Source organism: Neofelis nebulosa, chromosome 4 (assembly GCF_028018385.1).
Source record: "Neofelis nebulosa isolate mNeoNeb1 chromosome 4, mNeoNeb1.pri, whole genome shotgun sequence".
Classification (NCBI taxonomy): domain Eukaryota; kingdom Metazoa; phylum Chordata; class Mammalia; order Carnivora; family Felidae; genus Neofelis; species Neofelis nebulosa.
The window spans coordinates 133940430-133966613 of NC_080785.1; the positions used below are offsets into that span (position 1 = coordinate 133940430).

The 26184-nt window shown below is 42.3% G+C and overlaps 1 protein-coding gene and 1 long non-coding RNA gene across 4 annotated transcripts in view; one reads left to right on the forward strand and one right to left on the reverse strand.

The window, feature by feature from the left end:
- The window catches only part of EOGT (EGF domain specific O-linked N-acetylglucosamine transferase), a 37230-nt gene extending 16675 nt beyond the window's left edge, over window positions 1-20555 (forward strand). For 2 of the 3 annotated variants that reach the window (XM_058726226.1, XM_058726227.1), the window contains exons 9-17: window positions 1296-1399; window positions 7191-7283; window positions 7636-7707; window positions 7854-7940; window positions 8461-8529; window positions 13199-13260; window positions 16149-16268; window positions 18693-18795; window positions 19373-20555. In XM_058726226.1, the coding sequence (XP_058582209.1) occupies window positions 1296-1399; window positions 7191-7283; window positions 7636-7707; window positions 7854-7940; window positions 8461-8529; window positions 13199-13260; window positions 16149-16268; window positions 18693-18795; window positions 19373-19519 (857 nt within the window). In that variant the 3' untranslated portion in view covers window positions 19520-20555. Of the gene's footprint in view, window positions 1-1295; window positions 1400-7190; window positions 7284-7635; window positions 7708-7853; window positions 7941-8460; window positions 8530-13198; window positions 13261-16148; window positions 16269-16789; window positions 16948-18692; window positions 18796-19372 lie in introns of all 3 variants that reach the window. The other variant, XR_009260780.1, reaches the window with a different exon arrangement.
- LOC131509919 (uncharacterized) lies at window positions 14479-16919 on the reverse strand. Its single transcript, XR_009260781.1, has 3 exons — window positions 16855-16919; window positions 14983-15130; window positions 14479-14837 (listed from the first exon to the last, which is right to left on the reverse strand). It is a non-coding gene; the product is annotated as an uncharacterized LOC131509919 (long non-coding RNA).
- Window positions 20556-26184: the final 5629 nt, after the last annotated feature.

A 26184-nucleotide genomic window follows, 5' to 3' on the forward strand; every position in this document is an offset into this window, starting at 1 on the left:
TGAGTATTTTTTACTCTTATTTTCTGGCACACAACATTATTATTCACCGTGGGAATGAAGTCGGAATATTTTATGATTTCTGCTTTTCAGGGTCACTGTTTTTCTTTTCAAATGCATGTTTAAAATTTTTTTTTAATGTTTGCTTATTTTTGAGAGAGAGACAGAATGCCAGCAGGGGAGGGGCAGAGAGAGAGGGAGGCACAAGAATCCAAAGCAGGCTCCAGGCTCTGAGCTGGCAGCACAGAGTCCGACGTGGGGCTCAAACCCACGAACCGTGAGATCATGATCTGAGCCAAAGGCGGACACTTAACCCACTGAACCACCCAGGCGCCCCAAAGTGCATGTTTTGAATGTCAGTTCTTGGAATTTTGTCCCCTTTAGATTTGCACGTTGCCAGTTTGGATACTGGGTCCTGCATACCTAAGTCGAAAGAGTGCATGTTTGGTTTCTTTTTAATGACCGACTTACAAATTTAGAAATAGCTGCACACACACTCCCTTCGCCCCTGTTTGACCCTGCAACATTCAGGTTGTCTTCATTACATTTTCCCTCTGTGCCAGGCACAGGCCGGATACTTTTAGGTACATTTTCTTTGCATTCCTCCTAACAAAGCTGGCACCTAAGTATAAGGATTTCCTATTTCTCCTAGAGAAGCTAAAGCGTGGGGACTTTATCACCTCTTGTGAAAACCTTGCTCCTGAATGGCTGAGCTGGGATTCAACATGGTTCTTCAGACTCCAAAGTTCATGCTGTTTCTATTAGAACATGAGACACTCAGCCCTTTCAAATGGTAGTTGGTTAATATTTTCCCAAGAAGCAATGCTATAAATAGCGATTAAAAAGGAATGAAAAATACCAAAATGTTAAAAGTGCCATCATTGTCCATACTTCTATGGTAAATACATATTGCTTGATTGATTTAAAAAAATAAATGATCATAAAAAATAAAATTACTCTTTTTGGACTTACAGTTCTACTGCATTTTGAGCTAAATAGACTTCTCTTATTTTTTTCTTGGAATTTACTGTTCATTGGTTACTTAGTGTATATAGGGGAAAATGCATTCCTGATTTCTAAATGGACAATTTTAAAGTGATTTTTTGAACCCAATCATCAGTTAATTGAGGACTTGCCAAGTACAGATCCTTTCGTGTTTGGAAAAACTCTTATGTTTTTCTCCCAATTATTTTCAGCTAAAAGTCTATCACACTGTAAATAGGTGGGGTGAATAAAAATTGTTTAATCCTTTGCTCTTTGGGGTTAATTAACATCGATTTCTTTTTTTCCAATACCAGGTGTTAACATGTATCACCACTTCTGTGATTTTATCAATCTTTATATTACTCAGCACGTTAATAATTCATTCAGTACAGATGTGTACATCGTGATGTGGGACACCGTAAGTAAGAACATGTTCTTGGCTTCAGCTTTTTTTCAAAAAAAATTTTTTTTAACGTTTATTTATTATTGAGAGACAGAGAGAGCCAGAGCATGAGCATGGGAGGGACAGAGAGAGAGAAAGACACAGAATCTGGGGGCGCCTGGGTGGCTCAGTCCGTTGGGCATCCGACTTCGGCTTAGGTCATGATCTCAAGGTTTGTGAGTTCGAGCCCCATGTCGGGCTCTGTGCTGACAGCTCAGAGCCTGGAGCCTGCTTTGGATTCTCTGTCTCCTTCTCTCTCTGCCCCTACCCCACTTGTGCTCTGTCTCTCAAAAATAAATAATTGTAAAAAAAAATTTAAAAAAAAAAGACACAGAATCTGAAGCAGGCTCCAGGCTCCGAGCTGTCAGCACAGGGCCCGAACTCACAAATTACGAGATCGTGACATGAGCCGAAGTCGGAAGCTTAACCGACTGAGCCACCCAGGTGCCCCCTTTGCTTCAGCTTTGCCTGGCTCAGTAAATGTGTGAAATGTGATGTGGTGAAATGGAGTTTTCTAACCCACACACATTTAAATATACACACATGTACACACCGATGCAGATGGGTGTGAATGTGTCTGTGCATATGCATTTACATGTATGCATACATATGGGTATGCATGCATTTGCGCATATATATCTTTGTTCTTTGAATTTTGGAATGAAGCCATGGAAGATTTCTTTCCCCCTCTGGGCAGGTGAAGCCCCAGAGACCTGTGCTCAGTGTTTCTTTGAGAGAGACATGTGAAGACTGTCCTTTGCTTAACCTCTGTGACCTCCCACCTGACTCCCATGGGGAGATCTGGCCTCTGTTTCACCGTGTGGCCTCCTGTAATTACCACCTACCTTTGCTTAACTGTAGCTTCCCTTTCCTACTTGACTGATGCCAGACTGTGCTGTATCAGGTCACTACCCAGGGCAAGTCTTAGGTATATTAGCACAGTCTTTTTTTCCCTTCTCCTTCTTCCCTTATCTAGCCCCCCACCTACCAAGGTAACCCCAGAGTTGCCCCAGTACACTCAGCTGGGAAATGGGATGATTCTCGTATCTCCCTCAGTATCATGGATGAACCATACAGTATGCGAAGAGTCACAGTGCCTGGCTCTGTGTGTTGTGTGCTTTGTGTGTTGACTATGACCATGGCAATGATAGGGAGGACAAGTGGTTTATGGTGCACATGAGAGGCTGCCACTAAGAGGTCATTAAAGTTCACCTAGACATTCCAACTCACAAGATGCTCATAGACCCCCTCTTGGCACAAGTCTGTTGAGAACATTCTTGCAGGCAGGGCAACTTCAGGCATTTCTTCCAGGGAGAGTCCTTCCAGAAGCCTGAACAGCATAGCTCAGGTACAAGGGGCGGGGATCTTCCTAGGGCAGGTACAGACACTTCATGTCCCACAGAGGCCACTATCTCCTGCACCAGCTGTGTTGGTAGAGCCCCCAGGATCCCCGGAAGAGACAGCCAGCTCCAAGAGTCATCGTGCCCTTTCCCAGTCCAGACACATTGTACCCGTCAAGCCTCTTTTTAAATCGCAAACAGGGGCGCCTGGGTGGCTCAGTCAGTTGAGCTTCTGACTCTTGATTTTGGCTCAAGTCGTGATCTCACAGGTTCGTGGGATCAAGCCCTGTGTTGGGCTCCACGCTGGGCTTATAGCCTGCATAGGATTCTCTCTTTCCCTCTCCCTCTACCACTCCCCGGCTCATGTGTGCTCACACGCATGCTCTCTCTCTCTCTCTGAAAAAAAAAAAAAAAAAAAAGTAAAAAAAAATTTTTAGAAAAATCACAAGCAGTGTTACTTAGAAACACATTTGGCCCCTGCCATCTTCATTTCCAGAGAGAAGAGCCAGACAGTTAAATGAAGGTCAGATTCTCGTGCAGGATTTGGGGAAGTGTTTTGTTTTCACACATACGAGGCTCATAGTGGAGCTGCATAGAAAGGTTTCCTTTATCACTGCTCCATAGACTTGTAGTTTGATTTGAAGTCTGGGGAGAATTGGTTGATAATTATTCACATGTGAATAATGCGGTCTTTTGATTTTCTTCTGTGCAAGTACTTTTTTTTCTTTTTTGCAATACTTTGCAACTCAAGTATTCCCTCTTGAGTTCCAGTTTTGCTACCATGACAGTTTCATTTCTTGAAACTGTTTTTGTGAGGAAAGGACGCAACAGTTCCTTTCTCTTTTCTGTCAGTGCTTCTAGGCCACCGTCACCAGCTCTCAGAAGCCCTGATGATTAACTCAGGGTTGTTGTGCCTTTAAAAAAAAATTTTTTTTAACATTTATTTTTTTTTGAGAGAGAGAGAGAGAGAGAAAGTGAGAGCAAGTGAGTGGGGAGAGGCCGAGAGAGAGGGAGACACAGACTCCAAAGCAGGCTCCAGGTTTCAAGATGTCCACATAGAGCCTGACATGGAGCTCGAACCCACGAACCGTGAGATCATGACTTGAGCCGAAGTCTGACCTTAATTGAGCCACCCAGGCGCCCCTTGTTGTGCCTTTAAAAAAAAAAAAAATTACACCCTATGTTATATCATTGAATGCTTAGAACCCTCCAGGGAGTAGGATTTTTATGAACTTGGTTTACAGATGAGGAAGCTGAAGCTGTGAGCAGCAGGCGGGTGTTCTAAGAGAGCACAGTCAGCGAGGGGTGGAGTTAGGGTTCCAGGCCAGGCAGTCGGACCCCATCCTGTGCACTGAAACCACAGTGCCCTATAGTCCCCTGCACATCCTATTAAGTTGACGGAAAGTTTTCTAGACACTTTCCAGAAGCTTCCTTATATCTTGTTGCATGCTTTTCCATGTTTTCCTCAAGTGGACTGAGTTAAACTGAGCACCTTCTATAGCCCTCCCCTTCTCTGCACCTTCTGGAGAGTGTAAATAGGATGCATGGCCACCATGAAGTCCCAGGTTACTCACTTAACTGGTAACTGGGCACGTGATGTCAGGGCAGGCTGACCACGAGTGGCAGGGAGGGGCAGGATGCATCTAGCTGAGCAGGGTCACCACCCTCCTATTACCTCCCTCTTTTGGGGTTAAGCATCCGGCTTTGGCTCAGGTCGTGATCTCATGGTTCATGAGTTGGAGCCCCACACTGCAGCAGTTAGTGGCTTTGGATCCTCTGTGCTCCTCTCTCTCTGCCCCCTCCCTGCTTGCATATTCTCTCTCTCCTAAAATAAATAAACATTAAAAAATAAAATGAATTAAGTCATGGGAATGTAAAAAAGAAAGAAAGAAAGAAAGAAAGAAAGAAAGAAAGAAAGAAAGAAAGAAAGAAAGAAAGAAAGAAAGAGGTCTCTTCCCCTTCTTCTTCTTCTCCAAGTTCATTTCCCTCAACAGTAACAAACTGCAGTTAACATGTGGGAGTCCCTTATATGACTTGACTTTAGCAAATATAAAGATATCCTCATACAAAATCTATGTAAGGATCTGTATAAGGATATAATAAAATTTATGTAAGCATGTGTTTGTTTATATTCTTAGAGAAAATATACTCTCTCATATCCTAGCTTAGTATTATATCAGGGGCATCTTTCCCAGTGGGTACATTTAGGGTTATTATTATTTTTGTGTGTGTATGGTTACATGATATTTGGTAGATGCTAGGGATATCCAACACATGCCTCAGTGCATGTATCATGTCCTGCCACCCCCCCAATCATATTTCATGTGTTGCCATTTTTTTTTTTTGCTACTTACTGAAACGCATTGAACATCCTTCCCACATACATGGGCCTCTATACACTCATCCCAGCTTTTCTGTAGGATGTATTCCTGTAAGTAGACTTTCTAAGTCATAGGTTACGTGCATGTTTAAATTGGAGACATACACAGGAGGAAATTTTATGGCATCTTCAAGAATATCCAAATGTTCTTCAACCTGAGACTAGAAAGAAGTCCTTCCCCTGTGGCAGATAATTTGAAGTTGAGGGATGTGGAAAAGAACCTTTTGGAGGTGGTTGTTACTGAATAATACATGATTTCCCTGAAAAGTCAGGATTGCTGTATTTTATTATTAAATTTTCCTTTCAAAGTTATCTTATTTTATCTGAAGTATTTTATCTCAAGAAACTGTCTCGAATCACTCTTTTAATTGCCCTTTATTTATTATTGAGCCAGAATAGGGACATTTCATTTTTGATGGTGTTGAGAAGGGCCTTTATTAGAATGGCATTGGAGAAACATCGAAAGGGAAAATTTTTTTTTATCACTACATCTAACAGTTCTCAATAACTTTGAAATAACTCTAATATGTGCAACATAAAAATTTCAAAATCTGAAAAAAGAATTGCTATAATGATAAAAAGACATGAGCATAATGTATAACCAACTGTAGACCTTGCATCTAATCCTACAATACATAGTTCTTATTTCTTTTGGCTGAATTTTTCAATCTAAGTTATACCATTTTTAAAGAAACTGATCTCCTTCCTTTAGCTGAGGGAGCATGTAATTAATTTCTACTTTGCAAAAATGGAATGCATTTGGTAAATGTACTAGAAAGACCTATTTCCCTCTGAGAGGCAATTGTGTGCAGAGGTTAAAAGCTTGGAATCTGGAAGCAAACCGACTGGATTTAATCTCAACCCTGCAAACATACCAGCACTGCCATTTATGCAAACTACTTAAATTTGTATCTCTGTTTCCTCATCTGTAAAATGGGGATAATGGTATCCCCTAGCTTATTAAGTTTGTGGGGTGTTAATAATTTTAAGTGCTTAAAAGCATGCCTGAGATGTAGGAAATATGCAAGATGCTATTATAATTATTATTACTCTTAATGTTAATGGGGAATTGTCACATGTTACTCTTTGGTCAATGAGGAGATCATTTCTTAGAAAAACGCTCATCGGGGTGGGGTGCCTGGGTGGCTCATTCGGTTAAGTGTCTGACTTCAGCTCAGGTCACCATCTTGCACTTTGTGTGTTCGAGCCCCGTGTCAGGCTCTGTGCTGTCAGCTTGGAGCCTGGAGCCTGCTTCAGAATCTGTGTGTCTCTCTTTACCCCTTCCCCTCTATCTGTCTCTCTCTCAAAAATAAACATTAAAAAAAAAAAAAAAAAAAAAAAAGAAAAGCATTCATCATAGTTTAATGTCAGGACTTCCAAAGCATTTTCTTGCTTTGAAATTTCTTCAGAAGTGTATTCCATTTACCCTGATTGTTTTTGCTTACTGAGCTACCCTAGTGTGTACAAATGGTGTCATATGTCTGTGATTTGGATAGAAGACTCACAGAGAAAAAACCCCACACCAACTACCATTCAGAGATGTGAGTATAAGAACAGATAGGGTAGAAAAACCAAATGTTTTCAGCAGACTAAGAGTATAATTGTGGTGATTACTTCTTTTTTAAATAAAAATTTTTAATGCTTATTTTATTTTTGAGAGTGAAAGAGAGCACATGCGGGAGAGGGGCAGAGAGAAAGGGAGACACAGAATCCTAAGCAGGCTCCAGGCTCTGAGCTGTCAGCACAGAGCCTGGTGCAGGGCTCAAACTCACAGAATTGTGAGATCATGACCTGAGCTGAAGTCGGACCCTTAACTGACTGAGCTACCCAGGTGCCCCTTGTGGTGATTATTTTTGATGACATTCCATCAAATTAGGTATTTGCTCAGGCCCAAGATGAAAATCCGTGTTTCTTCTATGGATTTTTTGAGCTGGTTTAGCATCATTAGTTCTTAAGACTAACAAGCTTATTCGAGTATTTTGTTGCATTTTTAAAAAGCCATATTGCATCCTTCCATGGCCCTAACCTATTTTGTTTTCACTTTCAGAGCTCCTATGGATATGGTGACCTATTCTCTGACACATGGAGAGCATTTACGGATTATGATGTTATACATTTGAAAACTTATGATTCCAAAAGGGTACTGGAAACTTTCCTGAAATGTCTCTAAATAACAGTCATTACAGATGACTCACTCATCGAATAAATATTTAATACGAGTTTCTATTAGCTATTACCATTGATTTTTGACTTCGTAGTTGCTTTTTTTTTATGACTAGAATAATTGTTTTTAACTAGGTAGCATTAAAAAACTTTTCCCTTTAACTTTTCCAAAATTATGATTTTCACTTGAGTGAAATAGTTTGCTGTTCAAAATATTTTAATGCAAAAAAGAGATTAATTAAAATTTGTTTTCTGTAATTTTAAGTACTGTTTTGGTGTGGAGTGTGCAAATTGTGTTCTCTTACCTTGTACAATACCTTTATTCTTAGGTGTGTTTTAAAGAAGCTATTTTTTCCCTACTCCCCCGGATGCGATACGGGCTGTTCTATAATACCCCTTTGGTAAGCATGTCAACGGGTGTTAATATTCATATTTATACACTTATTCTGGATAGATTTTAAGATAAACGTTTATTTGTAACTTGAGAACATCCTAAATAGTAAGGCCGAATGGCTCATTGTAACATAAATTATTGTTTTCATGTTAGATATCTGGCTGTCAGAACACGGGATTATTCAGGGCATTTTCCCAGCATGTGCTGCACAGACTGAACATCACACAGGAGGGCCCCAAGGTAAGGAGTACATTATAGGTTCTGACTTGGGCCTGACTTCACCCAAAATAAAAACCAATGGCACCTTTGCAGAAAAAGAAACCAGCAGAAGACAGTGTTCTCTGGGGTTAATAATTTCTTGCCTGGAGTGAGTGATCCAAAATCAAATGTCACCAGCCTATGACAGATAAATAAGGGACAGTGGAAGAATGTACTTTTTTCTCCATTCTCTTTCTCCTGTCTTTCTCCGTATCTCCTTGCTCTTCCCCCAGTCCCCACCTAACCCACAAACCCCTGCTAAAAATTCCACCCAGCCAATCAAACAGAAGTGTAGTAAACAAGTTTTGTCTTCTGTGGCTAAAATGGATGCAGTGTTATTTCCTGAGTGAAGTCTGAAGGAATCAGGCTAAACAAGTACTCATTCCCTAAATATATCCTGATTGAGTTTCATCGCTTTGTGAAAATCACATTTTAGGTTCTAGTATTCATTCATCTGTGCAGGCATATACAGCATTATTTTGCCTTTTCCTTTTGATGACAGGATGGAAGAATCCGAGTCACCATTCTTGCACGGAGTACAGAGTACCGGAAAATTCTAAACCAAAACGAGGTTAGTTTTTGGTATGCATTTTTAATACCATCATGTTGAATTTAACTTCCTCTAACTCATGTGCTTAATTTTTTTCACATTGCACTACATGCTTTGATTGGAAATTATTAGCTTTTAGCAAAGTTTGATGGCTATGCCCAGTTCATCTACTAGACTCCTACTGGGGGTCAGCAAACCACCAGTTGCCCAAACTAGCTTCGCCTTACTGTAAACATTCACCTGCCACAACTCAGAGTGGAAACAGAGGCAGAAACTATCTCTTGTGTCCTGCCTTTACTGCCATAGATTGCCAGACATTCTGCCTCTGTACAAACTAGAGGCAAAAATGCAAGAGTATCTTTTGAGAGATGATTGATGGAGTGTGGCAATACTGTGGCATCCAGAGGCAGACTAAGTTAGAAGAGTCTCCATTCTTTTCATGACTGTGTGTCCTGGAAATTATTCACCTTTAGGTTTTGTACTTTATTTTGACAGCATCAGCTCTTAAATTATATTTAACTGAGATAAGATCACCATGCAAGGCCCTTGCCTATAACAGCCTGGTTGGCAGGTGTTCTCACAATAGTATGACTGAGTCCACAAAAATGTCTTGAGCACCTGCTATGTGTTGGGCTGTATTCTAGGCCCTGGAGCTACCGTAGAGGACAAGACAAGTGAGATCCCTGCCCTCATGGAACTTATGCTCTCTGGGTGAGACAGACAAGAAATAAGTAAACAAGTCCCTAAGTAAGGTGATTTCAGGTAGTAGTAAGTGCCACAAAGGAAGTAAAACAAGGTGATGGGGTAGAGGGGCCAGAGATGCAGGAGGAAGGGGAAGCAGTCAGGTGAGATACCTGAAGAGGTGCTGTTGGGCAGAGACCTGATCGCTAAGAAGCCAGCCAAGGAGAGAGCCTCCCAGGCAGAAGCAGATGGCCTGTGATGTCCAGGCTTTAGGTGCTCCAGGAATGGAGAGATCACCAGGCGGCTGTAGCACAGCAGGAAAGGTGGGGGCGACCCTAGAAGAGGTCAGAGAAGTTGGGCAGGGGGTAGGGAGGTCCCATATCCTCTCAGCCTCATAGACCTAGCTGAGAAAATGAGCGGGTTCTATTCTGGTGTGGGAGAAACCACCGTGAAGTTTTGGGCAGGGTGAGGTAGGCAGAATACCAGGCCTCCTCCAGAAGATGCCCCCATCCGAATCCCTAGAACCTGTGACAAGATTAGGTTACGTGGCAGAGGGATGCTGAGTTTGTAGGTGAAATTAAGGTCACTTGTCAGCTGGCCTGAAGGTGGGGAGATTACCCTGAATTATCCAGCAGGGCCTGATGGAATCACAAATGGGCTTTAAGCGTTCTCCACCAGAGAACCATTGCCTCTGCCTGAAAGCTCTCTGCTTAGCTGGATTCTTCTCACTGAGCACATTTTAGTTCTGCACGTCCTTGAAAGTGGAAGAAGGAGACAGAATCCAGAAGGGAGTCATGAGGACAGAAGCAGGGCCAGAGGGATGCCACATCCCTGGCCTTGAATATGGAGGAAGAGGCCCCGAGCCAAGGAATGCAATGGCTCCTAGAAGGTGGAAACGAATTCTCTCCTAGAGCCTCCAGAAGGAGCACAGCCCTGCAGACAGCCATCTGTCTCACTGTTGGACTGCTGTCCCGCACAACATTGAGTGGGTCAGTTGTGTTGCCGTGAGCTATAGAGTCTGTGGTAATTTGTTGTAGCAGCTAATAGAAAACAAATACACAGGCAGAGACATGAACTAGCTTATTCATTTATTTGTAAACCACTTTGGCTGCAAGAGTAGGAACAGGGGGTATCATTCATGCTGTCACTGTGACCCTGGGAAGAGTTTGGACGAAGGTGATGACAGCAGAGATGACAAAATAAATGGATTTAAGATCTGTCTCGGAGGTCGAGTCTGGGATACTTCCTGGCTGAATATGTAGGTGCTTGTTCAGTTAGGCCAGGCACTGAGGATCAAGGGTGAACTCCCGGGCTTTTAGCTTGATCAGGTCAGTGGAACTGAGGTGGGAAAAGCTCAGTAGGAGGGGGATGGGGGCAGGTTTGGATGGGTAAAATGTTTTACACAAATTAGTTTGGATGCCTAACAGGCTGATCAAAATTATGCAATTAGTGTCTTGAGACCCATATGGATTATGAACATACGCTGTAATGAGACATTGATTGTAAGTTGTGGGTGGAAGAAATGAGCAGTGTGTGTGTGTGTGTGTGTGTGTGTGTGTGTGTGTGTGTGTGTTTTAAAGACCCGGAAATACAAATCTATCAAATGATGCCATGTTGGGGTTGATGGATGGAGCCCTTATGGACAGGCAGGCCAGTAGTATATATTGGTAGAGGTAACACATATTGAGTGCTAATTATATGCCAAGAATATTACTCTATGTTCCCCATTGCTTCCCGCAAACCTGTGAGGTACATATTTTGTTATTATCCTCTGTTTTACAAAAGAACACTGAGGCTTAAGCGATAAAAAAAAAAACATGCTTGAGGTCATGCAGCTGGAGAGCAGATTAATGGAGGCGGGGGTGAGCTGAGGTGGTCAGAGTCTGAGCCTGCTTCTGAACCAGAGACTGCCACTGCTCTAACACAAATAGATGTGACAGGAGGCCGTGTCGGGAAGGCTGGCGAAGGAACATCATCCATCCAGTGGAAAGGGGTGGTGCTGGGTGCTGCCGGTCAGCCGCCGACATGTTCACATCTGGTCACACAGATCGCCCGCACCATGTTGCCCAGAGGTGAGATCTGGAAGTTCAGATCTGAACTCTAAGCCAACGAGCACCCACTGGCTGCTTTTGTCTCAGTAATTGGCATCACTTGAGAAGGTAGCTACCAAGCAGAGAAGAAAGCACGTTCGACTCTACCTTGATGCGTGAATACATAATAAAACCCCCCATGCTCTCATTGGATGGTGGTTCCTGCAGTCCTGCCCAACCTCAAGGTCGAGAGAGCTCTGGCCACCTCCATGGTGTGACTAGAAATTGTGAACAAGAGCCTGTTTGCCAGGGGACCCTCTGAAACAAGTGATGTGTTTTATGTGGACACATCTTATTACGGGACCCGGGCTCATGCCCTGGGATTAATTCCCTCCTGAAAAACGGATTCTAATCTATCCTCCCTCCTTCAGCTCCTTGACATAAGCAGCATATTTATGGGAGTTCCGGAGCTGTCTAGAGAGAGAAACTTCCATTCTGTGTGTGTGTGTGCGTGATTAACGGGGGTGGGGACTGGATGTAAATCCCTGTCTGTTGCTTTTAATACATGGGAGAGTACAGGGTACTGGCTGAGAACACAGGTTTGGGGGTCAGATGACCTAGATTTAGTTTTGGCTGTGCCATTTGCTAGCTGGGAGATTCTGGGAAAGGTCCTTAACATCTTTCAGCCTCTGTTGTATCATTTAAAAATAGGCATACGGGAGCACCTGGCTGGCTTGGTCAGTAGACCCTTAATCTCAGGGTTCTAAGTTTGGGCCCCATGCTGGATGTAGAAATTAATTAAAAATAAAATCTTTGGGGTGCCAGGGTGACTCGGTTAAGCATCCAGCTTTTGATTTCGGCTCATGTCATGATCTCAAGGTTCGTGAGATCAAGCCCCACATCAGGCTCTGTGCCAAGTGGAACCTGCTTGGCATTCTTTCTCTTTATCTGTCCCTCCCTCTCTCCCACTTGAGCTCACATGCTCGCTCGCTCTCTCTTTCAAATAAATAAACATTAAAAAAATAAAATCTTTAATAAAAATAGGCATAAAAATATTTACTCAGTATGAGACTGTATGAGGATTAAGTGACATTCACCAAAGTACCGAGCAATGCCAGCACAATTGAAGGGATACTTTGGTTACCATTGCTGTCATAGGTCGGTTCAAGATGGCTTAATTGTGAGGGACATAGAGAACCATGGCTGTGTTTCTGGTAATAGGTTAAACGTGCTTTGTTACTTTGTTTGCTAAGAGAATAATTGTTCTTTCCGTGTAGAAGTATTGAAAACATTTTTCTGCCAAGAATTTAGCGTTTTCAGAAGATAAGGTCCAAAACACAAGTGGTTTGTCTGAAGTGAGATAATGGGTAGGGAGAAAACTCTTAACATAAAACCTGGAACAAGGTAGGTGCCCAGCAAATACACATTGAGAAATTGAAGGAATAACTAGCAAGTAGTAACCATGGCCGTTAACGCCTACTGGCTTCTGTGCCACTTTGCTCTCATGAATTTTTTTTTTTAACGTTTTGTATTTATTTTTGAGAAAGAGAGAGAGAGAGACAGAGTGCGAGCAGGGGAGGGGCAGAGAGAGAGGGAGACACAGAATCCAAAGCAGACTCCAGGCTCTGAGCTGTCAGCACACAGCCTGATGAGGGCTCAAACTCACAAACTGTGAGATCAGGACCTGAACCAAAGTCGGACATTTAACCTACTGAGACACCCAGGTGCCCCCCTCTCGTGAATTTCCGCTCTCAGCCCAATGACAACCCAGCACAGCAGGATTTTAGGGTGGTAGAATAATGTGACCAAGGGGTGAAATCTGCATTTGAATTCAGTTAAGGGTTAAAACACTAAACCTGAATGATATGTAATACCTGAAAAGTATTTTGTATGAAAAACAGAAATTTTAAGACTCAGAGGAAAATAAAACAGAAGAAAAAGAAAAAAAGAAATTCTAAATGTTTCTGTTTTTTCCCTAGCTGGTAAATGCACTGAAGACAGTATCTACACTTGAGGTTCGGATTGTCGATTACAAGTATAAGTAAGTGATACCTCACCCTTGAGCAGACACTGTCATCTTTGGCTTGGATGCATTAACAGGGGTTGAAGGATTTTTTCAAATGGTAGCTTTTGGCGCTGATAGACCAGGGAGGGACAGGCAGAAGCATCAGTGAGTGTAGCCAGCAGGGAAGGGCCCCAGGGCAGGAGAGGGCCCCTGGTGGTGATGGGGGTTGCACCAGGGCACAGGGGCAGTCACTTTTCAGCTCTGTGGGGTCCAATATTTCAACCCCATCTCATTTTTCAAGAGAAGTGAGGAACCGAGATTTTCATTTGAAATTTCTGTGTTTTTATTTATTATTATTATTATTATTATTATTATTATTTTAAATGTTTATTTTTGAGAGAGAGAGAGGGGGACAGAGTGTGAGTGAGGGTGGGGCAGAGAGAGAGAGAGGGAGACAGAGAAGCCAAAGCAGGCTCCAGGCTCCAAGCTGTCAGCACAGAGCCTGATGCGGTTCTTGAACCCACAAACTATGAGATCATGACCTTAGCTGAAGTTGGATGCTTAGCCTACTGAGCCACTCAGGCGCCCCTGACATTTCTGGATTTTTAAAAGTTGGCAACTAATTCTGAATTTAAAAAATATTACTGGCCTCATGTGTCCTGCTAGTTGCCACATTTCAACTCTTGACCTAAAATTAGTTATATGGGAATAATTTGAGTGTCGTAGAATAATATGAGGTTTCTAAAAAATGTTAAAAAGTATTTATACTTCTTTTAAAATTCCAACAGAAGTAAAAGGCTTAGAAAGACACAATATGCCTCGCATTTACTGTCTAGGTAATCCCTGTTGATAGAAAAAACAATGATGCTGTAAAATAGATGTTCCTGGTTGGAAAAGTCAAGCAGTATTGAAAAAAGCGCAAAAGGAAAGGTGAAAACTCTCCTCCATTTGCCCCACTCACAGTCACTGTCTTGTTTTCCAAATTAAACACTATAAAGAGTTTCTATGTTAAAAAAAAAAAAAAAAAAGCATACGTATACCAGCATATGAATGTCTATAATAGGTTAGAAGCCAGTAAGAGGCGCATCTGTCTGGCTCAGTCGGTAGAGCATGTGACTCTTGACTTCCAGGTCGTTGAGCTCAAGCTCCATGTTGGGTGTGGAGGAGACTACTTTAAAAAAAAAAACAAACTTACCAGTGAGCATGGGATTTCCGCACCTTATTCACCATGCATGCGTTCACTGATACAATAAATCTTTATGGTGTGTCTGCCATGAGCTGGGCACAGCCTTTGAAATAGGAATCCAGATATGGAGGTTGGCATGGCTCTTGTCTTCAGCACCGTAGACAATGAATACAAATACACAGCAATCTTAAGAACAGCTACGATTTGTTGAGACTTACTGTTATGCTTCGCTTGCTTTATCTCAGTTCTCCCTCTGGTCTTACGAAGTTGGCAAAACTATTACTGTTTTACAAATTACACTGTGCAGTGGTGACTACCATCATTGCCACAGGAAGGAAGAAGAGGGCCGGACGTCAGGCTGCAGGAACTGGGGAGGCTCCATTGTTGACTGGCTTTTAAGAAACCGTGCCCCGTGCAGGTTTCCCAGCTGAAGGAGGAACGGCAGTAAATTCAGACATTGCCAATCTGAGGGAAGCGTTACTAACATAATAGATGGAGCTTTGCCTCCTTATCCTCAGACATTTTCCACGCCGGCTGACTCCAGGGTCATTCCTACCTGGGCAAATACCCACCCTTCCTGTGGCATCAGTTGGCATTCCTTGAGAAACTGAGGCACGGGTACCTCGTGTGAAGCACACGCATGGTGCCCGTGGCTTCTTTCTCTGTGTGGAACGTGGGGTTTTCATTTACTTCGAGAGGAAGCTCTTTAAAGAGGAGAAGCTGGAAAAATAAAAATAAAAAATAAAATAATAAAGGGGAGAAGCTGGGATTTCACATTCTCTTCTTAAATCCAAAATAATCTTGGTAATTTTTTTTCTTTTTTTTTTTTTTTTACTTTGGGTAAGAGGGAATGGGAGGTCTAATTCCATTATGTATATTCAGAATGTTATACTTACTGTAGCCTCACTTCAGTGGACTTTATTGGCACTGACTTTCAGTTCAGAGTTTGCATATCTTTTAGGGTCTGGAATTCCGAGGACACTTTAACGATCTTGATGTGCATAAAATTTGAGGATTAGTCTGTTGCAAAGGCAGGACAATGCCCTCGTGGTATCTGAGATAATTTTAGGTATACCCAGATGGCATTGAATGAACTCCAGTCTCACAAGGATAATTTATTTTACAAAAAAACGTCCTTTTGTTATCTTAAGGAACTAGTTTTCAGCTTGATGCTAGTATAACATAACATCTCTGTAGTGCCTGCTAATTTCCTTTTTTCTTAAAGAAAGAGCAGGCCTTCGGCTCACAGCTCTTCCTTCAATAGTACCTACCTAGATTTGAAACTTTTTCATTTGATTGTATCCGTCTTTACAGTTTTGTTTGTCATGCACTACTGGCTTTTCATTTAAGACAGCTCTCAAAGTTTCCTTCTAAAATAAATGCACTTAGGGGCTCCTGCCTGGCTCAGTAGGGAGAGCTGACGGCTCTTGATCTCAGGGTTGTGAGTTTGAGCCCCATGTTGTATAGAGATTACTTAAAAATAAAATCTTTAAAAAAAAAATACATTTAAGTTTCTTTTTTTTTAAAGTGAGCTTACTTAGAAAACAATGTTAAATTATTAAATAATTAACTTATTAATTATTGGAGTAGGCTTGGACTTGGCAAAAAGCCATAGTGGCATGTGATTTAAATTGGGAAAGGCGCTTGTATGAACACTGTTACCATGAGTCAGGAGCTAACTCAACCCAACAGTCTCTCTCTTCTCCCCTCTGTCTTCTTTTGTTCTATGTGTTCACAGGGAACTTGGGTTTTTAGATCAGCTGAGGATCAGTCATAACACGGACATATTTATCGGAATGCATGGAGCTGGTCTTACCCATTTACTCTTCCTTCCAGACTGGGCTGCTGTCTTTGAACTGTAAGTGTTTGGAGACAACTTGTACACTGAGGCCACAAATAATGCTTTTTGTGCATGGCTGAGACTGACATTCAGAGCTTCAAAAGGTGGAATACTTTTTTAAAAACATTTTTTATGTTTATTTATTTTTGAGAGCAAGAGAGACAGAATGTGGGTTGGGGAGGGGCAGAGAGAGAGGGAGACCCAAAATCTGAAGGAGGCTCCAGGCTCCGAACTGTCAGCACCGTGCCCAACACAAGGCTTGCACCCACGGATCTCGAGATCATGACCTGGGCTGAAGTCGGACACTCAAAGACTGAGCTACCCAGATGCCCCCAAAAGGCAGAATACTTAATCATTACCAGAAAGTCACATCATACGGGCATCTAGAGAGAAAACAGACCTAAAACTAAATATGTGAAGTCTGTAGCTGCCATTACAGTTAGCAAGCAAACACCCCTTTCTCTCTCCATCTCGGTATGATGTGGGAGATGGGAGTCTGTGACTTCCTTCCTGAAAGCTCGTTGCTGTGTCCTTCTCAGACTGGGACCATCTCTCTACATTCTTTGCCATCATGCTGATAAAAAGGAACCTGTATACTGCATACCTGTGTTCATGGCACCCTTATTCATGGCAGCCAAGATGTGGAAGCCACCGAAACGTCCATCAGCGGATGAATGCATAAACAAAATGTGGAAATGTGGGTATATCTGTATATCTCCAGTAGAGCATTACTCAGCCTTTAAAAAGAAGGAAATCCTGTCACGTGTTACAACACGGATGATCCTTGAGGACATTATGTTCAGCTAAATAAACCACTCCCTGAAGGACACATATGGTGTGATTTCACTTATGTGAGGTACCCAGAGTAGTGACATTCACAGAGACAGAGTAGAATGGTGGTTGCCTGGAGCCCACAGAGGAGAGAAAAATGAAGAGTTCGTATTGAATGGAGTCACGTTTCAGATTTGCAAGATGGGGAATTTCTGGAGAATGGTTGCATCGTGTGAGTGAGTGCACTTAGCACTACTGAGCTGTGTGCTTAAAAATGGTTACGACGGTAAATTCCATGTTAAGTGTTTTCTTTTTTTTTTTTTTTTTTTAATTTTTTTTTAACGTTTATTTACTTTTGAGACAGAGACAGAGCATGAACAGGGGAGGGGCAGAGAGAGAGAGGGAGACATAGAATCTGAAACAGGCTCCAGGCTCTGAGCTGTCAGCACAGAGCCCGACGCGGGGCTCGAACCCACGGACCGTGAGATCATGACCTGAGCTGAAGTCGGACGCTTAACCGACCAAGCCACCCAGGCGCCCCCATGTTAAGTGTTTTCTACCACAGTTAAAAAGAGAGCGAGTTCAAGCACCTGTTTGTCTCATGAAGAGCACAGCTCCAAAGCACAGGCCTACCATGTTGCCTGCTGCTCACTGATTCTATACTCAGGGAAAGCGAGGCCTCAAGAGGACAGTGATTTTCCTGGGGTGCTCCTCTAACTGGGTGGGCGATGATAGAGACATGGCCTTCTCCCCCTTAGTGATTCTGCCGTAGACACCACGCCCCATCTTTAGTTCTGGGCATGCCAACAGTGGCTACTGTTCCCCCATTTCGCTCTTTGTGTCTGTATACCTAGATGTTACGGTTTCACTTTAAAAACCACTTCATTCAGTATTTGAATGAGAGACCGTCTAGGAAAAAAAAATGTGAAGTTCCAACAGTTTGCAAAAATATTTGAAATACAGATACATTAGAGAAATAGCCAGATAATTATGGATTCTATCTCAATGCTTCATTTCTCCCAAAGAGAGGGAGAGAAAGAAGAAAGGAAGAGGTGGTTGATAGTGCTCAGGCCTTGTTGCTCAGCTGACTAGGTTTCCATTTCTGCTTCCCTAGCTATGTGCCCTTGGATGTGTTACTCCCCTAAGTCCACTTCCATGTGTGTAGACTGGATATTAGGAGATAATACCAAGTCCACAGTCAGTCGGCCCTCTTGATAGACTTTAGTTCCCTGCATTCGTTGATCCTCTTTGGATATTTTAAAGTTAAGGAGCACCTGGGTAGCTCAGTCGGTTGAACGTCTGACTTCGGCTCAGGTCATGATTTCAGTTTGTGGGTTCGAGCCCCGCGTCGGGCTCTGTGCTGACAGCTTGGAGCCTGGAGCCTGCTTCGGATTCTGTGTCTCCTTCTCTCTCTGCCCCTCCCCAACTTGTGCTCTGTCTCTCCATGTCTCTCAAAAAATAAATAAATGTATTAAAAAATTTAAAAATAAAATAAAATTAAAGTAGTTCACTTATGAAGATATTTAAAAAATAATCTCCATCAATCTTGTGTACTGTTTACACGACCTTTTGCAGGAACATATTTGGGAGGTGTGTTATTCCCCAGACAGGTGTTGATTTGGCAAAACCCCTGGACACAAGTCTCACGTGTGGGTGCCCTTGTGCCCTTAGGTACAACTGTGGAGATGAGCGCTGCTACTTAGACCTGGCCAGGCTCAGAGGGATCCATTACATCACTTGGCGAAGGCAGAATAAAGTCTTTCCTCAGGATAAGGTAAAGTTCAGTGACAAAACTCACCTCTTTTTTTCTCATTTTAATTGGTTTAAAGTGTCTGATTAATATGAAAAACTGTCCTTAAACTTCAGTCCAGAGATAAACTGTCCTCCGAAAATAGTGAGTTGTATTTTATATTTGCAAGTTGGGAGAAGGGAAATTAATCACTCCCTATCTTTATGTTGAGAAGACAACTTTGTGAAATTTGAGCCTCGAAAGATCTTTTAAATTATATACAGGAGAGATCAGCAAACTATAGACCGCTGGGGCCAAATCTAGCCCACCCCCCTGTTTTTATAAATAAAGTTTGATTGGGACAGTCTCGCTTCTCTGTTTCCATGTCATCTTTGGCTGCTTGTGCATTTCACTGGTGGAGTTGAGTAATCGTAACAGATACTGTTTGGCCCACAGAGCTGGAAAGATGTGTTACCCGGCTCTGTACTGAAAAAAAATTGCCAGTTTCTGATGCAGAGCATAAATTAAAATAGTTCCCTTGGCCAAAGTAAAATAATTATGTTCCTGTTCCGAAAACCATGTCATTAGTGACTTACAGCTCTGTGATTGTTTGTTTTTGCAGGGCCACCACCCGACTCTGGGGGAACATCCAAAGTTTACCAACTACTCTTTCGATGTAGAAGAATTCATGTACCTTGTCCTTCAGGCGGCCGACCACGTATTACAACACCCAAAGTGGCCGTTTAAGAAAAAACGTGATGAGCTATAAATGTGCCAAGTCTGTTTGTAAAAGTCTGTTTGTTTAAACATTCCACCACCTAGGCTCTCACAGTTAAATAAGTAAAACAACTAGTTATCTCCTAACCCCAAATTACCTTTTCTGGACCAAAACATGCCTTCAGGATATTACTTACATGTTTTAGAGTCTTTAACTGTTTCCCGTGATTTTCATGTCATAGCTATTTATCAAGATACTATTTGCACTGAAAACTTTACTTTTTATAGTTTAAAAATAAGGCATGGGCTCGCTGATGTATTTGAGTTTCTTAGGTATACCAAAGTTGTCAACCTTCTTGGCTTTAGAATTTGTAAATGTTTTTGCAGATGACAATGGGATTATAATTCTAGTGGCTTCCAATGTGTTTCTGATATATTTAAGTAAATTCACAGCAGCTTTTTTTATTTGCCAAAATCTGTTCACGACACTTTGTGGTAGGAAAGGAAAACAACATACTACACACACACACACACACACACACACACACACACACACACTCACACCCCGTTGTGATTCTCAGCACCAGGCTATAGGTAGCCTACTCCATGTCAGAGATCAAACAATGTTCTACCCAGGTCTGTTTTACTCTCTCAGAGTCCAAAGTATCTCCCACAGAATTCTCTGCTCTATCTTTTTAATAAACTCCAGGCTACATGCACCAAGAACCTCAATAAACCATGCCGTTGCATCAATTAATATTCCCATATTTCATATGCAAATCATGTTTTCCCCAAATGCACCAACTACATATGATAAAAATAAATTAGACCATCCGTTAGGACTGCTTTGGATACCTTCTAGCTGGTGGCCACTAATTCCTTCTTAGCCCTGGAGAGCAGTTAGGTTGAATTTCTGTATCACATGGTGGTTTCGGTGCAGGTATTCGTGACTGCACACGCCTGTGTGATGCTTCTGTCTCCTTTTGCACGGGAGTGTTTCCCTTTGAGCTTGCAGACTCCAGATTAGCTACATGAAGAGACTTTTTCCCTATCAAAAACAAAAACCAAAAAAAAAAAAAAAAAGTAAAGACACATTTGAATTCTCCATTTCAAAATGAAAAAGCAGCCCATGAGAAAGTGCTGTTGATTAAAAAGAATATCTGAAAAAAAAAAAAATAAAATAAAAAAATAAAAAAAATAAAAAATAAAAAAAAAAGAATATCTGAAATGCAGTCCCACTCTCTGGGATTAATTTCTTACTGTTTATGAACTTTCAATCCAGGGGTCAGAAACCATGGATTTAATTTACTGCGAAATGTGAAGTTTACATTTTATTAACACTTGAGAAATCTAATTTAGAGATGAATGACTTCTATTTTTTAAAGTAGATGATTAACAGGGCTGAAGATTTTTTTAAAAAAACATTTTAGCATTGTAAAAAAAAAAAAAAAAGAGTAGGCAACAGAGTAGTAACTTGAGAAACCCAAAATATTTTTTTATATGGACCTTTACAGAACAAGTTTGCTGACCCCTGCTTTAAAGGTTTATGAACAATCTTCCAGAGTTTAGGGATACTTATTAAAATCTCTGTAAAGAAAGTAGTGAAGGACTATAGTAATACTTTTGATTTCGATGTGAAAATTGTGTAAAAAGAATCACAACACATGAATATTTAAGTGAGTGGTATGGCTGTGCTTCGTGCAGAATAGAGTCACTCCTGGGAAAAGATTTCACTTTAAAAGAAATTTAAAGGCAGCATTATACTTTTAATCAGAGCAGTATAAACTTCTAGAAAAAGTATCTGAAAAAAATGTCAGCGTTGAGCTTACCTCATTTTAAGAAGTGTGTAGAAATACAATTCTAGGGGCGCCTGGTTGGCTCAGTCGGTTGAGCATCCGACTTCAGCTCAGGTCACGATCTCGCGGTCTGTGAGTTCGAGCCCCGCGTCGGGCTCTGGGCTGACAGCTCGGAGCCTGGAGCCTGCTTCCGATTCTGTGTCTCCCTCTCTCTCTGCCCCTCCCCCGTTCATGCTCTGTCTCTCTCTGTCTCAAAAATAAATAAAAAAAAAACCTTTAAAAAAAAAATACAATTCTATAGACTAGCAAGAATTCCAGAAATTGAGGACATTTTCATAATGCAACTATTATATTTAAATATTTTACATTTATAGAGAGAATGCTTTTATATAAACACGAGTACATGTAACACTTTATGGAATTAACTTTTGTCAGACTTTTTCTATGGGAGCAAAAGACCTTCAAATGGTTATAAAATTTAAATGTAAGGAGTGCTTTTGAAAATTAAGTCTTGAAAACAGATTTCATTGTTTGTACATTTTGGGTATGGCTTTGAAATAAATAGTTTTATATTTTATTTGAATACCAGAACAATTTTCAAGGTTTTCTGCGTCTTAATGCTACACCCTTACTTTTTGGCAATCTGGTGGCTCTAGATTATAAAAATAAGTAGCTCACTGATGAGGAATTCGGTTTAAGCAAAAATTATGCCTTACATTTATTTAGCAGATGATTCTACGATGCTTTCCCAAATGTTGTATTGCATAACTTTTACAAAAATGACAGAAGAATTATTCCCATTTCTCACGTGAGGAAAATCAGACGCTGTTTAAGGGAGAGGACTTCCCTAAAGATCACAGTTCTTCTGGCCCCACATCCATAAGCTTCCGTCCTTTCACTTGCTTTGCTTGTTCAGCAAATACTGAGTGAGTAACTACCATGTACCAGTTACTGTTTTAGGTTCTGGGAAAAGAACAGAAAAATGTCCTTGCCCTCATGGAGCTTACGTTCTGGTGGAGGAGACAGACAGTAAACAATATAAATAAGTGAAATTACACTGTGTGCCAGATGCTGATACACGCTACGGAGAAAACTAAAGCCGGGAGGGGCAAGGGATGTAGATTTCTTGGGAGAGGCGGAGTCTGGTACACTTAAGTGGAGGGTCAGGGAAGGCCTTCCGATTTGGAATAGCTGAGCCGGGAAGCAATGCAGGGAGATAACTGGGCCAAGAGCATTCCAGGAAGCCAAAAGAGTACGTGCAAAGGCCCTGAGGCAGGAGCATGCCTGGCAAGTTTGAGGAGACGCAAGGAAGCCAGTGCAGCTGGAGTGATTGAGGGGCAGAGGAGTAGGAGATGAAGTCAGAGAGGTTCTGGGACTGGGGTGCAAGTGGCAAGGCTCCCATCCTTTGTTTCTGATAAAAGGGGAGTTGCTGAGTTGCAAACAGGAATAATGATCTTGCCTTGAACAGGGTAACTCTAGCGATGATGATAGGAGTAGACTGCAGAGGGATGTCTTAAGGTCTGTTCTCTGGGAAACAGACTCTGAGATGGAGATGTGTATGTTGTGTATTTCATATTGTAGAAGGCTGTGTGGACCATATGTCTTCTCTGCCCCATCTTATTATTTGTTGGTTCCCCCTCAAGTTTTTAGAAATGTAAAAACCACTCTTTAGATGTTTAAAGAGAGCAGAGGGGTAAAGGAACTTACTTAAAGCCACACACGGGGCGCCTGGGTGGCTCGGTCAGTTACGCGTCTGACTTCGGCTCAGGTCATGATCTTGCGGTCCGTGAGTTCAAGCCCCGCGTCAGGCTCTGTGCTGACTGCTAAGAGCCTGGAGCCTGTTTCCGATTCTGTGTCTCCCTCTCTCTCTGCCCCTCCCCTGTTCATGCTCTGTCTCTCTCTGTCTCAAAAATAAATAAACGTTAAAAAAAATTAAAAAAAAAAGCCACACAGCTAGGAAGTAACAGATAGATTGGATACTGGGCTTCATTTATGAAGGAACTTAAACAAGAAAGTTTACAGGTAACGAAGGAAGGAAAATAGGAAGGGAGGGAGGGAAAAAAGAGAAAAATTAGCTGGGAAAATAGAGAATCGAGAAAATAGTTCTGGATTTAGGCCCTTTCTTGCAATTACAGAATCGTTTTCTTTGAAACACAGCCAATGGAGAGAGAATTTGAAAAATACGTGCTTTTTCAAAACTAGGAGCATTTAAAATCATCTCAGGTATTATTGCCTTAGAGCAGCCAGTTGTTTAAAATAACCTATTCCCATCCAAGGACTGTTGACAGACATTTTAACACCTTTCTTCTCTTTTAGCCTATTGGGGCATGTCAAAAGGTGTCATAAGCATTCTTGTCATAAAAGAAGTCGCTTAGAGCAGTGCATAGACCGCGTCGGCCCTGGCTTTGGGACGGTAACGCATGCATTGACCACGCGGTGGCAGTCAAGCCCTTCCAAGTGGTCTCTGTGGCCGGAGGCCCGGCGTTTTCATACCATTATAACATAGATTCCAGACACCTGAGTGACAAAGTAAGACCTTGTTTCTGCATATGGATACATTTGTTTCATTCCTTTTTTTTTTTTTTAATATTTATTTTTGACAGCGCGCGCGCGCAGAGAGAGAGAGAGAGAGAGAGAGAGAGAGAGAGACAGAGCACGAGTGGGGTAGGGGCAGAGAGAGAGGGAGACACAGAATCAGAAGCAGGTTTCAGGCTCTGAGCTGTCACAGAGCCTGACATGGGGCTCAAACCCACGAACTGTGAGATCATGACCTGAGCCGAAGTCAGAGCCCTAGCCGACCGAGCCAGCCAGGAGCCTCGATTTGTTTCATTCCTGATTTGAGGGAAAGGGGGAACTTTTTCGCAGATGGTTTCACACCTAAGTGTGGAATTTCTTAGTTGCAGCCAATAGCTTAGTCCTGTGTAATCACTCTTAACTTGCGTGAAAAGCATTTGGCCCTGGAAAGACCATGTCTAGTGACAGACACTATTTAGTGGAATGCGTTCTCAATGATGTGCAGAGGAATTTACTTGGAATGCGAGGTCTATTTAAGGACCTGTAGCTGGTGCATTAGCTCTTCGATTCTTATTAGGAGCTAATTCCTTTCTTAGAAAGGCTTTATGGGTGTTATCACATATGCAATTGCTATTATGACTCAGTTTGAGCAGAACCAGACTGTAAGCAGAGGAGTTCACTGAAACCTAGACATGGAAGACAAGCACTTAAAGCATAAATTAAAGAGTGTTGACAGTCAAGTCCTGACGTGACCTAATGTGGTTCTCAAAGTGTTTAGTATCATGTACTCTTAGCAACCTTGAATTGCAGAATTTTTGCATGTTTTTGCTGAGAGGGACCTTGGAGGTCCTTCATGGCATTTGTTCGTTCCACAATGGTTTGTTGATTGCCCACCCGTAACAGGCACTGGTAACAGACCGGTAACAGAAAGGTGGGCTCCTGGAAGAGGCAAGTTGTGTAGACCAAAGAATGCAGGCACAGAAGTCAGAAGACCCTGCCTTTTCCGCCTTGCGACAACAAAAGCTGCGTGTTCACGGCCTTGTTGCCCAGCTGCATGGCGCTTCAGTTTTCTTACTTATAAATTGGTGGTAATACCTATCAGGCAGAGCAGATTTAAGGATACAATTTTAAAAATGCAGGCACACTTGTGTAGTCCCTGGCACCATAGGATACGTTCATTCAGTGCAATGATTGTGCTATGACATATAGAACTATTGTTATTTAAAGCTCTAGTATCTGGGGAGCACTTGTATTCTGATTTCCAGGCCTCTCCCCAGACACAAAAAAATGGCTGGCTTGGTTAATGTCGCCACAATCCTCGTTTAACAGAATTGTTTATTGCAGGGTGTCTCCATGCCTTGGATACGCTCATGTGCGTTGTGAATATAGCTAAACAGGAAGATGTAATATTTCACTGTTTCAACTTTATTTGACCACTGGATCTTTTTCTCAAGGAGTATGAGGGTCAGCATTGCAAGAATCCCTCTCCAGGCACCTGGAAGCACTTGCTACGGCCACAGGGCCCTTCTGGAGAAAGGGTACCGGGCAGTGCTTTGGGGATGAAGTTGCTTTGGTCAGTTGCACCATGTTTGTGAGTTGAATGAGTTGTACTACCTGATCACAGTGGATTGGACCAGGGATCAATAGCTGAGCGAAAGTCTGTCCAGTCAGGAGGCTGCAAGATAAAGGGTAAACAAACAACCCAGCCATTCAGAGGGGACATTCGGGACAAAGAGAATGCCAATTCCCTGGTACCAAGACACCAGATCTGAGTCCCTGCGTGGTTCCCGAAGCCACTTTTCAGTTACCCACGAGGCCACTTGGACGTTAGGTCACGAATTGGATGATCTCTCTTCCTGACGGTCTGAAAGAATCTACATGATACAGCCATGCTTGCACTCTACATATTGTTCTCCCCACCCTACCCCCTGGTGATGGAAGCAAACAGAGGTTAAAGAACTTGGACCCAGGTCTTCCTACTCCAACTTTAATGCCATCCAGCTGCGCTGACGTGTTGTCCCTTCTTGTGTTGAGGTCAATCAGCCAGACAAATATAGGGAGAAGCAATTGGAGTTTTCGGAAATAATCTGGAAAGTAAAGATTGTCAGGATACAGTTCTGTTGAAGTGCCTACCGCTTTGGGTGGAAATCTAAGCCGGGTGGATTATTAAATAAAGGTGCCAGAGAAACCGGGCCGGTGTGATAGGAGGCAATTGGACGAAGAATCAGCAAATGGGAGACGCAGCTAACGGTGGGTGTTGCTAAGTCCCAGGAGCAAACCCGTAGCTAACGTGATTTGGGCAAGGAACTAGAGCCAGGGACTAGAGTCAGATGAGGTTAGTCCTGGATGCATATTGAACTGACCTACGGAGAGGCTGGGAGAGGCCTGGCTTAATGTTTGAAAGCCA